The following is a 14,435-nucleotide window of genomic DNA, read 5'->3' on the forward strand; positions in this document are numbered from 1 at the left end:
GTCATATCTCCGGTTTCCCCAGAACCAAGATGGGACTTTGGCATCACCTGCTGGCTCAGGAGAGGTATTGTAAACTTTTCCAATCTAGCCAGAGACCTGGAGGGATTCAAGAAGTGAGGTTGGAATCTGCAAGTAGAAGTGTTCATAAGAACTTCATTTAGAAGTCCTGTGCCTTGGCCAAGGAGTTTTTCATATGCTGGTTTGGCTGCTAACTCCTTTTGGTTTTATATTAAATTAAGAATTGCTTTTCAGCTTTCGAGAAGAACATGAACATTACTTATGACGTAAGCAGGGAAACACCACTAGTGCCTCAACACTATTGCTCTATTGCAAATGCTCATGTCCTGTGGGTGAATGGGCAGTTTATCTGCTAAGGTACTCATGGAGCTTTTGAGACTTCTCAGCACCACTGTGTGTTACTCCACCTAAGTCTTGTCCTAGCCTGTTTCCCTGGGTCGTAAAGTGTTTATACGCAAAGAGCTGCCTCTTGTCACATTTCTGGGAGCTGGTGCTTATGGGAGTTTTTTCTTTGTTGTATTTTTATGTCAGTACTCTTTTTCTCTATGCCTTTTACCTACGCTCTTCCTCTGCTCTCTATATTACAGTATATGGTGGAACTACTTCTTTATGCTACTTCAATAGAATAGATGGCATCCTACATTTGCCGGCAACATGGTCAATGTCTCTCACCCATGTACTAACTATGTGCACATTCTAGCTCTCGCCTGGACTCGCACTCCAATGCCAGCTTACAAACTGGGAGATAAGTTACACTCCTCCATACATTTTGTGTTTGTCTACTTTGCACACCCATTTCAATGCATATTAAGTTCTTGTCCTTTCAAATACTCTCACTAAACACCTAGGGCCTCAATTACCCACCTTGTCAAACTCAAAACGACATGACTACTGTAATAAATTAAATGGTCATAGATTATTACAAAGAAAATACCTTAACTCCTTTAGAGATGATACATTTTAAAGACCATGGATAGCGGAGATTGGGCTCTCGCCAGCAATCTGACATCACTGTGCTACCTCATTCACACCATCAGCAGGGCAAATAGCTTATATCCAGAGCAAAGAAAAGGGATAAAGAATTCCTTATTGTCAATGTCTACGCCTTGAATGACAACTCAGTATTTTCGAAATAGCTTGATAACAAAGTTTCTTGACACTGATAAGGGATTCTGGGGGTAGTTTTACCTCCTAATAGACAGGACTCTGGGCAGATTGTCGTCGCATAAATTTTGAATTGACAAATGAGAACATGCTGTGAAAATAACAATGTAGTTGATGTCTGGGGGCTACGTAACCCATACACCTGTACATTCTACTCTGCACCACACCACTGCTTTTCCAGGACTGATTTCATTTTGGTTAGTAAACTACGGCTCTCTTTGTCTCATACACCAAAATAGAACAGATATTAATGTTGTATCATGCCTATGTATGCCTGACCCTCGACTTCAGTGACTCCTCTCTGTCTCCTAAATATTGGCGTGTGAGCGATGATCTTCTCTACGATGATGCTAGTGAGGAAGAAATTGCGGTAGTGATTGGTCTTTCTTTAAAGAAAATCTGGCCAGCGATAATCTTTCCAGCACTAGAAGGGATGCGCTAAAAGCCACCCTTAGAGGCCTCATAATTCACCTGATGTCAATTAAAAACAAATCCATATTTAAACAGCTAGCACATCGAGGATTGGAAATACAGATGCTGGATAATCAACTCAGACATTCTACGGGCTCGGGTACTCCAATGAGAGACTGCAAGTTGCAGTATGAAAATACCAAAATTCTGAGCAAAAGAGCACGAAAGTGGGTGGAGATCTCTGTAGCTGGGAAATTGTGTAACAGAAACAGGGCCATTAAAAGCGCTGGCAGATTATCAGAAAAATACTAAAAATAAATCTCTTATACCAACAATAAGGAATGCAGTGGGGGAGGTTGTATCCTCGACTTAGGACATTCTAGATGCTTTTAGGTAATTGTACGCCCTGTGTAATTCCAACCAAACAGTCCCTTTAATGATAGACAGTGAATACTTGGACTCGTGTGCTCGCCCATGTGTAACCCAAGAAGACCTGCTTACTCTTAATGCACATCATGGAAGAGGAGATTCTGCACCCATCGCAGAAGAGGAGATTACGCCAGTTATACACAGTTTTAGATCCTTGGAGGCACCGGGTCCGGATGAGTATTCAGGTAGTTTTTATAAAACCATAAGGTTTTCTTACCCACAGTGCCCTGCAACCCTCCAACTTTGCCTGAAGTCAAACATTTTTCCTACATTTCTGTGATGGAAACTTCCAGATTCCATAGGAATCTACAAAACTCCTACAACCAAGCATTACCCCACATGTGCCAAACAAAATGCTGCACTGCTTGTGTGGAGGGGCATAGTGGCAGCAATAGGAACGGATCCAACCGAGCTCAACAGTGGTCCCCACACAGGGGCTCCCATTGTCTCTGGTTTGATCCGTTCCGGTCGTGGGCACTTGCACAACCACAGAAGTAGTGCAGTATTTTTTTTATCTGCACAAGAGGAGCAATGCTTAGTGGTAGGAATTGTGTCGATTCCTGAAGTTTCCATCACAGAAATGTTGGGAAAATGTGTGACTTCAGGCAAAGTTGGAGATTTGCATGGCATTGTGGGTGGGAAAAACTCACTGAATTCAAACAAATGTCACCCTATCCTGGACTCTAGTTTTAAAAAATGTACAGGTTTGCTAGGTTTCTCTATGTGCCGGCTGAGCTAGAGCCCCAAATCCACAGCAAGGCACATTGCAAAAACAGAGTTAGTTTAAGTGGAACAACATGATGTGTCCATGCTGTGTTTTGAGGTGTTTCTTGTTGCAAGCACTAGGCCTACCCACACAAGTGAGGCACCATTTTTATCAGGGGACTTGAGGGAACATAGAATCGTACAATAAGTGTTATTACCAATTGTATTTGTGTGCATTTGCACCTTCCAAATGTAAGGTTGTGTGTAAGAAGGAAGTCTTTTCGAGAAATGCTCTGTTATTCACATGCTAGTATGGGCACCCACAAATTAAAATATGTGCAAATAAGCCCTGTTTCCAAACTCCACATCTTGTGTCCATTTTGGAAATACATAGGTTTCCTGGATATTTATTTTTTTACTATTTATATTTTACCATATAAACTGCTCTATACCCTGTAGACAATGAAAACCCATTGCAGGGTGTAGCTCAGTTATTGGCTCTGTGTAACTCAGAGTTCTTGGAAAACCCGCAAACTCTATATATCCACGCAACCAGAAGGGTCCAGCAGATGTAATGGTATATTGCATCTGTATATTGACCATTGTGATGAGTTACAAATGAAAACTTTGTCACAAGTGCCTGTTTTTTCCTATTAGTTTTTTATGTTGTTTTATTTCAACACTTAATTTCTTAGAGAAAACTTTGAAGTATCGCCACAAATAACCCCTTGCTGAATTCAGAATGTTGTCTAGCTTTCAGAAATGTGTAGCTTTCTGGGATCCACCATAGGTTTCACACCTGTTTCCACAACAAACCGGAAGGAGGTTAAAAGCACAAAAAATAGGAAAATGGGCTATCACCTAGTAAAATGTCAAAACTGTGGTATACTAATTTCGTTTTCTGAATCAAGCCTGCCTGTTTCAGATAGCTGGGAAGATGGTGATTTTAGCACTGCAAACCTTTCGTTGATATCATAAGCAGAACAAAATGCTTGGGGGAGGTGGTACGGACATTAAAAGATTTAGCCACCAGTGGCACTGTCTCTCGCTTTCACAGCTGGACAGTCTTTATAAAAGGGCAGGCAACTGTTAAAAACTACATGCATCACAAACAAGTATCTATTATTCCCCAACAAATATTGCAATGAAAAATTAACTTAGGCATTGTATACATGTGCAAGCAAGGACCATCTCCACTTGGGATTTAACCCCCACACACACCAAATAAATCCAAGATTGTGAAGCAAGCACTTTTTCAGGGCCCCCTGAAGTACAACTGTTTAAGGTGTACCTAACCGCTTGAGATTTATCAGGCCATCTCTTCCAATACATTTTGATAGCAGTTTGATTTCTCCCTTCCTTTCACATGTATGCTCCCTTTGCTCATGTGAAAAAAATCTTCACGTCTCTGAAATATTTGCAGCTTGAAATGAGAAAAGTATTTTACAATACATGCATTTTAGTTTTGAACGAGGCTCCAAAAGCACCAATCATGCTAAATTTGCTGTCCAACGTTCAGAAAGACTTCAAAACCCACCATTTATGAATCACTTACACATCCGTTCCACAAGGCACGTTGAGACAATTATTTTTACACTACTATGCTTACAAGTATTCATAAATTCAGAAATGGCAATCAAACAACATCACACTTGGGTAGGGTTGATTTATTGCGCGATGTGAAGTCTAATTAAAAGCTGTTCGTTCTTACAGAGCAAAAAATCTATGGGTATAAATGTACCTTGATGACAGAGACTCTCCAATGAAAACTTCATTCAGTGCTCTAACTGGTAAAAGATGTGGTCCAGCATCCTCCTCCTCTGCAAGCAAAAAGAAACACATCAGTGAGTACATGAAATATTGCAAATACTCTCCCGAAGAATACTACGATAACAACAAAGTCAGTACTTGGCTACTGCATTTTATCTGAGCTATTTATTAGTCTATGCAAAAAGAAGTTACTTCGTGTGTAAACATTTCCATTTTAGAGAGGAACCATAATTCAGTGAACAACAAACTCACAGTTTTCACGAACGAATACACGACGCAAATTTAACAATCATTACCAAGTAAAGTTTATCATTTTTATGCCTCTGCAACCCTAGAGCTCAAATAAAATTTAAGCATTATGAACTTTTTACTTGCAAAAATGAGAAGGAAACTAGGCAGCATGCTTTTATGACCAGTTTAATTCCTAATCACCTTGTTAGGTGTGCAATTTATCATGAGTCTATGCTCCTCCATTAGTTATGAGTGCATTCAGACGTCATATTACAACCCATGAGGACTACTTTGAGGTCACATACTCCTGGTATTCACTGTTTACTGAGGTGCAACTAACCACAGAGGACAACTGTGAGGATATTCTTAGTGTAACCACAAACAGTATAATCTTGAATATTGTAAGGTCCAATGAAATACCCCCATGTATCGAGCACAGGCTGAAATGGCTGGAGACAAAACAGTTTAGAATTGTACAGCACTGCGTATTTTTCACAGTTGCTTTACAGTTAGTACTGTAAATAACATTACCCCTTCTTCCACATGATGTCATTTCAGCTGTTGTAGCGATCTTATCAATGAAGACATAGAACAGGTCATGACTGATGTAATATGGGAGCTAATTAGCAGTGCAAGGAGAAGATGCGAGTTATGGTTACTTAGGACACCAATTACAGTTACTTGAGATAACTATAACAAATACATTTAATTTTTTTTTTGTTTTGTTTAAAACAGTATTAATGCTAAGTAAGATATCACCATCCCTGACCATAACGTCACTTTAACCTTTGTTTTTCCTTAAGTAACGTAAGGTAATATTTTATTACCATACACAACGACGACCTGATGGTGCACATGACCTTCGACTGTGCGTAGCGTAGGGTTGGCCACATGGTCTGTCTGCAGGCAGCATACCTCCCACAGGGCACAGCTTTCTAGTGTGTGCAGCGTGCAACGGGTCTTGCAGGCTTAACCGCACTTACCCAGACTTACTGGCTTTGTCAAAGAGTCATAAAACCAAAATATAAAAAGCGGGTCTACTGACTTTATTAAGGGTGAGCATATCTATATATATATATATATATATATATATATATATATATTATATATATATATATATATAGATATATATATATATAGATATATATCTATATATCTATATATATATATCTATATCTATATCTATATAAATAAAATGAACAAAAAATGAGCACAGCACTCAACAATGTACAAATTAGAAGAGTATGAGTAGAAGCTTGTATGTAGCAATTTTGTTAGTAAATCATTCAGTATGCCTCTTGGTGTGCCTGTTTGACTGTACTTTGGGATATACGAATATTAATCCGAATAAAAGACTTACTGGAACACCAAGAGGAATACTGAATGATTTACTAACAAAATTGCTACATATGCTGTGTATTTTATACACTATACTATGCCTTCAGGTAGTAGGGCACTTGGCCGCGCGCACCTTTTCACACTGTAATTCACTACTACGGACACCATTTGGATGTGCGATTTCTACCATTTACTACCTTTTTGTGTATTTGCTAAAAAAAAAAAAATATATATATATATATATATATATATATATATATATATATATATATATATATATATATATATATAAAAAGCAGATCTATCATCTTTGTCAATAAAAATCACCAATAATTTTGATCAAATGTATATTTCACAAAATGCATAAATAGAAATAAAAATCAACATTTTTGAGTCTAACACAAACTTTTCGCATAGACCAGGTGTTGTCAAAATCTTGACATTTTTAAAACATGTACACTAATTAGTTCAGCTGCTGTCAAACGTTTCGGAGTGATTCGTCACACACGGGATGAGTGAAGGCAGGGCGGGGGGGGGGGGGGGGGCAAAACACTTTCCCCCCCATGCAATGTCTATGGGAATTTTGCAATTTTTTGAACAGGACTACAGCCCGAACCGCTGAAAAGATTTACACCAAATTTGGAAGAAAGCTAGATCTTGGACTCTTTTTGCTATTTGGTGCAAATCTGTTCAGTAGTTTTGGATTTATTAAAGGAAAAAAACAATAGAGATATCGAGGGACATGGATACGAAACCCAATTCTTTTTTTTGGGGTGGGGTGGGGGGTGAACTCAACCACTCACACACCATACCCCGGCCGTGCAGGGTACCTAGCCCTTATAACTTTTGTTTACCTTTATCTAGGACTCCTAAATGGCTGCAGCAACATCGCTGTTGATGTGGTCGCAGCCAATCAGATCTCAAGTCGGTGTGAAATATGTACTTTTTTAGGTTTAATTTCCCCAAATAGTACTGAACAGATTTACACCAAATCATAAAAGGACCAAAATCTAGCTTTCTGCTAAATTTGGTGTTTTGGGACACCCCTCTCTATTTTTTGGGCCCCCACTTGACAAATCATTCCGAAACTTTCCAGGGAGGACATGAGGTGGACGAGACAATTTTTGGGAAAGTTTTGTGCAGTTTCATCAAACTGTGCCAAAGTTGTAAGTAAACAAAGAAATCCTTTTTTTATGGAAGCACGATCTCAACTAAACTACCCAGTTCTACTATATATATCTATAAATAAAATGTCACTTACCCAGTGTACATTTGTTCGTGGCATGTTCCGCTGCAGATTCACATGCTATGAACAGGTCCTGCCATCTAGTGTTGGGCTCGGAGTGTTACAAGTTGTTTTTCTTCAAAGAAGTCTTTTCAAGTCACGGGACTGAGTGACTCCTCCTTTTCGGCCGCATTGGCATCGACTCCATCTTAGATTGTTTTCCCGCAGAGGGTAAGGTAGGAGTGATAGAGTGTAAAGAAAGAGATGTCCATGCAATTGAATAGAGATGTATATACATATGTACAAATTTTAAATGTAACTTAAACGGCTACAGGCTCCCGGGAAGGTGCATGTGAATCTGCAGCGGAACATGCCACGAACAGATGTACACTGGGTAAGTGACATTTTCCGTTCGAAGGCATGTGTAGCTGGAGATACACATGCTATGCATAGACTACAAAGCAGTAATCCTCCCCTAAGCGGTGGTCAGCCTGTAGGAGTTGAAGTTGTTTGAAATAGTGTTCTTAGTACAGCCTGTCCTACTATGGCCTGTTGTGTTGCTAACACATCTACACAGTAATGACTGGTGAATGTATAAGGTGTCGACCAAGTGGCTGCTTTCCAGATTTCTGTCATTGGTATGTTTCCTAGAAATGCCATTGTTGCTCCTTTTTTCCTAGTGGAATGTGCTTCTGGCGTAATTAACAGTTGTCTTTTAGCCTTTAGGTAACAAGTTTGGATACATTTCACTATCCACCTGGCTATGCCTTGTTCTGATATAGGATTACCAGTATGGGGTTTTTGGAATGCGTCGAACAATTGTTTAGTTTTTCGAAATGATTTTGTTCTGTCGATGTAATACATTAAAGCTCTCTTAATATCTAATGTATGTAGTGCTCTTTCTGCCACGAGTCTGGCTGTGGGAAGAAGACTGGAAGTTCCACTGTTTGGTTTGAATGAAACGGTGAGATGACTTTAGGTAGAAATTTAGGGTTTGTGCGAAGTACAACCTTATGTTTGTGTACTTATATAAAGGGTTGTTCAATAGTGAATGCTTGTATTTCACTAACTCTTCGTAATGGAGTGATTGCCAATAGAAATGCTACTTTCCAAGTTAGGAATTGAATCTGACAGGAGTGCATGGGTTCAAAGCGTGGACCCATGAGTCGTGTGAGTACAATGTTAAGATTCCATGAGGGTACTGGTGGCGTTCTTGGAGGTATGATTCGTTTTAGTCCCTCCATGAAAGCTTTGATGACTGGCACTCTAAATAGAGATTTGGTTTGTTTATTTTGCAAATAAGCAGAAATTGCTGTGAGATGTATCTTGATGGATGAAAAAGCTAAATTTGCTTTTTGTAGATGGAGTATATAACTTACAATGTCTTGTATGGTTGCGTCTAAGGATGTTATGTGTTTTGCTTGACAGCAGAAAACAAATCTTTTCCATTTGTTAGCATAACACTGCCTGGTGGTAGGTTTTCTTGCCTGTTTAATGACTTCCATACATTCTGGTGGAAGATTTAGATATCCAGACTCTAAGATTTCAGGAGCCAGATTGAGCATCGCTGGATTGGGGTGTCTGATCTGTTGTTTGTTTTGTGTCAACAGGTCTGGTCTGTTTGGGAGTTTGATGTGTGGTACTACTGACATGTCTAGCAATGTGGTGTACCATGGTTGGCGTGCCCACGTTGATGCTATAGGTATGAGTGAGTTTGTTTTGACGCAGTTTGTTGACCAAAAATGGAATGAGCGAGAGAGGGGGGGAAAAGCGTAAGCAAATATCCCTGACCAGTTGATTCATAGAGCATTGCCCTTGGATAGAGGGTGTGGGTACCTGGATGCGAAGTTTAGGCATTTTGTGTTGTGGTTGGTGGGAAACAGATCTATGTCTGGCGTCCCCCACTGATGAAAGTATTTGTGAAGTACTTGGGGGTGAAGTTTGTTGGTGATCTCGACTGAGGTCGTCTGCCAATTGATTGTGAATTCCTGGAATGTATTGAAACTGTTTCTGTTTGTTGTCCCATTGTCCCTGAATATTGTGATTGTTTAGGTGTGCCCCCCACCCAATCATTGATGCATCTGTTGTAAGAATGGCGTGAGGCATGGGGTCTTGAAATGGCCGCCCTGTGTTTAAATTTGTGGGATTCCACCACTGAAGCGAAATGTGTGTTTGGCGGTCTACCAACACTGAATCTTGGAGATGACCATGTGCCTGCGACCATTGTTTTGCGAGGCACTGTTGTAAGGGCTGCATGTGTAACCTTGCGTTTGGGACAATGGCGATGCATGATGCCATCATACCCAGCAGTTTCATGACAAAACGGACAGTGTAGTGTTGGTTTGGCAGAATTTTTGGCAATATGGTGTGCAACGATTGCACTCTTTGTGGGCTTGGGCTTGCGAGCGCCTATTGGGTGTTTAGTGTAGCCCCTAAGTACAGCTGAATTTGTGATGGTTTCAGGTGTGACTCTTGGTAATTTATTGAGAACCTTAGTGTGTTTATTACATAACGTGTGTGATGTTGGCTCTGTTTTTGAATGTTTGCTTTTATTAGCCAATCGTCTAGATATGGGAATACATGCATATGTTGTCTCCTTATGTATGCTGCAACTACGGCAAGGCATTTTGTAGACTCTGGTAGCTGTTGTTATCTCGAAGGGTAATACTTTGAACTGGTAATGTTTTCCTTGTATAACAAATCTCAGGTATTTTCTGTGAGCTGGATGGATGGGTATGTGAAAATATGCATCTTTTAGATCCGGTGTTGCCATAAATTCTTCCTGTTGTAGCAGTGAGACTACATCTTGTAGCGTTACCATGTGAAAGTGTTCTGATCGGATGTAGAGGTTGAGAGTCCTGGGATCTAATATCGGTCTTATTGTTTTTTCCTTTTTGGGAATGAGGAAGTACAGAGAGTAAACCCCTGTTCCTTTTTGATGATGCGTCACAAGTTCTATGGCTTGTTTGAGTAATAGTGCCTGTACTTCTGTTTGCAACATTGCAAGATGTTGCGATGAATGTTTGTGCACTTTTGGGGGAATGTCTGGAGGAATTTGTGTGAACTCTATGCAGTAACCATGATGGATAATGGATAGTACACATGTGTCTGTTGTGATGTTTAACCATTGGTCTTGGAACATTTTCAGTCTTCCTCCCACAGGGGAAGTGTGTTGAGGGAAGGTGGTGGGTAAAGTCACTGTTGGTTATTAGTGGCTTGTTTTGAGGAATGGTATTTTCCTCTAGATTTGGGGAATTGTCCTCTGTAGGATCCCCAAAATACCCCTCTTTGATATTGTGTCTGGTAAGAGGGCGTGGCTTGTGAGGTAGATGGCTCGGAAGGTTGTGGCCTGAAGCCTCCCCTATATTGAGGCTTTCGAAATGAGCCTCTGTATTGGGATGAATAAAGCGCTCCCATCGCTTTGGCATTGTCGGCGTTTTTTTTCATCTTGTCTATGGCTGTGTCCACCTGTGTACCGAATAATTGTTGCTGATTAAAAGGCATGTTGAGAACGGCCTGTTGGATTTCAGGTTTAAAATCTGATGATCTGAGCCATGCATGTCGCCTAATGGTGACAGCCGTATTTATAGTCCTTGCGGCTGTATCTGCTGGGTCTAGCGCCGATCTTATTTGATTGTTCGTAATTGCCTGTCCCTCCTCTACTACCTGCTGGGCTCTCTTCTGTTGGTCCTTGGGGAGATGCTGGATAATGTCATTCATCTCATCCCTATCGTATCTAGCTAGTAGGGCCTGCGAATTAGCTATGCGCCACTGATTAGCTGCCTGTGACGCCACCGTTTTCCCTGCAGCATCGAATTTCTTGCTTTCTTTATCTGGAGGGGGTGCATCTCCAGAGGACTGTGAGTTAGCTCTTTTCCTTGCTGCGCTGACCAATACTGTATCGGGGGCAGCTGTTGTGTGATAAAACTGGGGTTTGAGGGTGGTGGCTTGTACTTATTCTCTACCCTTGGGGTTATAACCATTCCTTTAACCGGTTCTTGGAATATTTGCTGCGCATGTTTGAGCATACCGGGGAGCATGGGTAGGCTTTGGTATGTGGCACGAGTTGAGGACAATGTATTGAACAAAAAAGGCTCTGTGCGCATGATCACGTTGTGAAAAGCGGCTGCCCTAGCTAGAACCTGTGTATCTGAGGTGCTATCCTCAGGTGGCGATGGCTTAGATGGACTATTGTCTGAGACTGGGTCGTCATAGAGATTCCATGGATCTGTGTCATGTTGTGACTGCATAGTGTGTGATGGAGACTGTGCAGTGGGTGTAGCAGGAGGGGAGACAGTTGAGGAGACCGAGGAGGAGACTGGTGAGGAGAAAACTGGGGAGGCGGAGATTTCTCTCTTGGCACTTTAGCCATTGGCTGATCAGTGTCCAAACGTCCATGGAAGGCCAGTTTTCTTTTTGTTTTCAGAGGAGGTGCTGTAAGGATCTTGCCAGTGTCTTTGTGGATTTGTACCCCGGCCTGTTTTTCCTCAAAATCCTCCATTTGTTGCAATTCCTCATCAAATTTATGGCTTTCTTTTAATTGTTTCGAAAGTCCATGCTCCACTGTATAGGTATGTTTTTTCGGCTCCGAAGACGGTTTTTATGGCAGCGATGGGCCTGGAGTAGTTGTTGGCCTCGGTTCCAAGAGTGACTTTCGGGGTCTCGACTCAATGGGTCGGTGTTGCATGATTTCAGAGTCTGTGCCTCGGCACGAGTCCGAAGGCTTTGTTACTGGTGTGGCCTTTTTCGGTGCCGAAGATGTTACTTGGTCACCGGTCGCTTTTTTATGGGTAGAGCCATGGCCTTCCGGCAGTGGCGTCCCAGAGGCCTTGTGTTTGGACTTGGTTTGGGTCGGGGCAAGCGTACTCACGTGCTGGCCCGCTGCTAGTGGTCGGTCTCTTAAAGTCTTTTTCGAACTGAAGGATTTACAGGCTTCACAGGTATCCTCTTGATGATCCGGAGATAAACACAGGTTACAAACCAGATATTGATCTGTGTAAGGATACTTGGCGTGGTACAGAGGGCAGAATCTAAACGGGGTCTGGTCCATGAGGCTTCGACGATACTTTTGGTCGGGCCAACCAGGCCCAAGTTGGGCGCTGGCGCCCCGAAGGGCAATCAAAGATGTGTATCCGCCGGCACCAAGGTGTCGATGCTGGATGAGACGCGATCGAAAACAATATGGACGATTTTAGATGGTTTACAAGATTTTCCGACTCTAACAACTGGAGTGAAGAGGAACACGTCCGAACCCGATGGCGGAAAGAAAACAATCTAAGATGGAGTCGATGCCCATGCGGAATGGAGCCGAAAAGGAGGAGTCACTCGGTCCCGTGACTCGGAAAGACTTCTTCGAAGAAAAACAACTTGTAACAATCCGAGCCCAACACTAGATGGCAGGACCTGTGCATAGCATGTGTACCTGCAGCTACACATGACTGTGTGTTGTACCTGGACCGTGCTGTCTTAGTATGCCTCTTGTAAACAACTTTATACCAATAAACTACTGTAACGCGAAATAACTTTACTGGAATCCTATTTTCAAAAAGTTATTTTAACAGGTCGCATACAGGTTTTTTACTGCAGCACCCAGGCTACCCATGGTAGGCTGTGGCCATATTTGCACTGCTACTGTAGTGGGTGGCACAAAAGATGCTACAGTCCACAGGGGATATTCAACTCCCAGGCCATATACTAGGGACTTACAGGCAAGTTAAATGTGCCAATCACGAATAAGCAAATGCAACCATGGTTAAAGGGGAACACAGACACTTTTACTTCTGCTGAGCAGTAGTAAAATGCACTGAGTTCTTACGTCAGCAAAAATGAGGTCCATAAAAAGGTGAAAAACCAGGGTGACCATGCAGAGAAGTTGGATTTCCTAAATTAACATCATTCAATGAAGGGTTCAACTAGCAAAGGTCCTCCGGCTGACTCTTTGAGGAACTGAAACGGTGCCCTGAATGTCACCAAATCCAAATCAGAACAGGCACAGGTTATGGCTTTGTGCTCAGAAAATACCAGGAGCTTAAAAATTTGCACTGACCATGCTTGCCAATGCTAGATTCTTTCATGAACTTGCCCGCACCCTCAGATGAGGAAGCCTGAATGAAACACAAGGTGAGGAATCTGGGGTTAGACGTATCCACCACAATAACAAGTTACTTAAATTTGATTAAATATTTGGTGGGTACAACAACTACCAACGATGTCTGCCCCACAAGTCACCCACAGACAAAAAAGGACTGGGAAGTCTGTTGTGCGGGGCGGTGTGGGCTGGCACTGTTGATTTGCCAGGCCTCTGGTGTAACTACATAACGGACATAACTGTTGTGGGGATTTGCTGGAGTGGAGCAGAAAGGCCCAGAGAATGTGCCATAGTTCTGCTTTCTTAAAAATATTTCATGGCTGTGTATGCCTTTTCGTCAAACAGACGGGACCAACAAAAGGCATGTCCATTAAGGAGAACTAGATGTCCTGGGAAAAGCCTGGGGACCTCATCCATGCCAGATGAAGAAGCACCACACTAGTTCCCATAACCCTATCTAGACAGTCTCCAGTGTCCAGGTCCAAGCAGATGACTAATTTGACAGCATCCCAAACATCTTGAATAATCTGTGTTAGTACAAGTGGTAGGTCTTCCAGGACCGCAGACAGGCCCTCACCCACCATGCCCCAAAGTGTGTGGGCATAATGGAGAGCTTTGCCTTAAGATCCCAGGTGGCTTTCGAGTTCAACTGGGTGCAGTTGCTGCAGGCCTTGGAGTTGCGTGATGAACCCAAACACACACCCTCATGGGGATCTGTCACAGGCATCTGTTTGTGACAGTCCTATAAGGCTTAAACCATGTATTCTTAGGTGGTGACATCTCTTGCACACTAGAAAAATTAAGGCAAAAATGAAAAAGGAGGGAGTGGAGCTCCGGATATGCATCTGAAGGAGCAGAAGGAAAAAGGGCCGACATCAGCGCGCATAGGTTATACGCGCTTATATAAAGCTCTGTTCATCACTTCAGGAGCTGAATGACGTTGATGCAGAATCACACAGTGCCACCTGTTGGCACGTGGGAGCACTGCTTTGAATTTTGGATCCAGAGCATCATGGAAAATAAAATGTTTTTTGATAATGCTGTGCAGGATCAGCA

At 42.0% G+C, this 14,435-nt stretch overlaps 1 protein-coding gene across 2 annotated transcripts in view; it reads right to left on the reverse strand.

The window, feature by feature from the left end:
- Positions 1 to 14,435, reverse strand: part of NADK2 (NAD kinase 2, mitochondrial) — a 547,365-nt gene that overhangs the window by 147,130 nt on the left and 385,800 nt on the right. For both annotated transcript variants that reach the window (XM_069221023.1, XM_069221015.1), the window contains exon 7: positions 4,469 to 4,547. In XM_069221023.1, coding sequence (XP_069077124.1) covers positions 4,469 to 4,547 — 79 coding nt within the window. The remainder of the gene's footprint in view (positions 1 to 4,468; positions 4,548 to 14,435) is intronic.

Source organism: Pleurodeles waltl, chromosome 1_1 (genome assembly GCF_031143425.1).
Source record: "Pleurodeles waltl isolate 20211129_DDA chromosome 1_1, aPleWal1.hap1.20221129, whole genome shotgun sequence".
Classification (NCBI taxonomy): Eukaryota; Metazoa; Chordata; class Amphibia; order Caudata; family Salamandridae; genus Pleurodeles; species Pleurodeles waltl.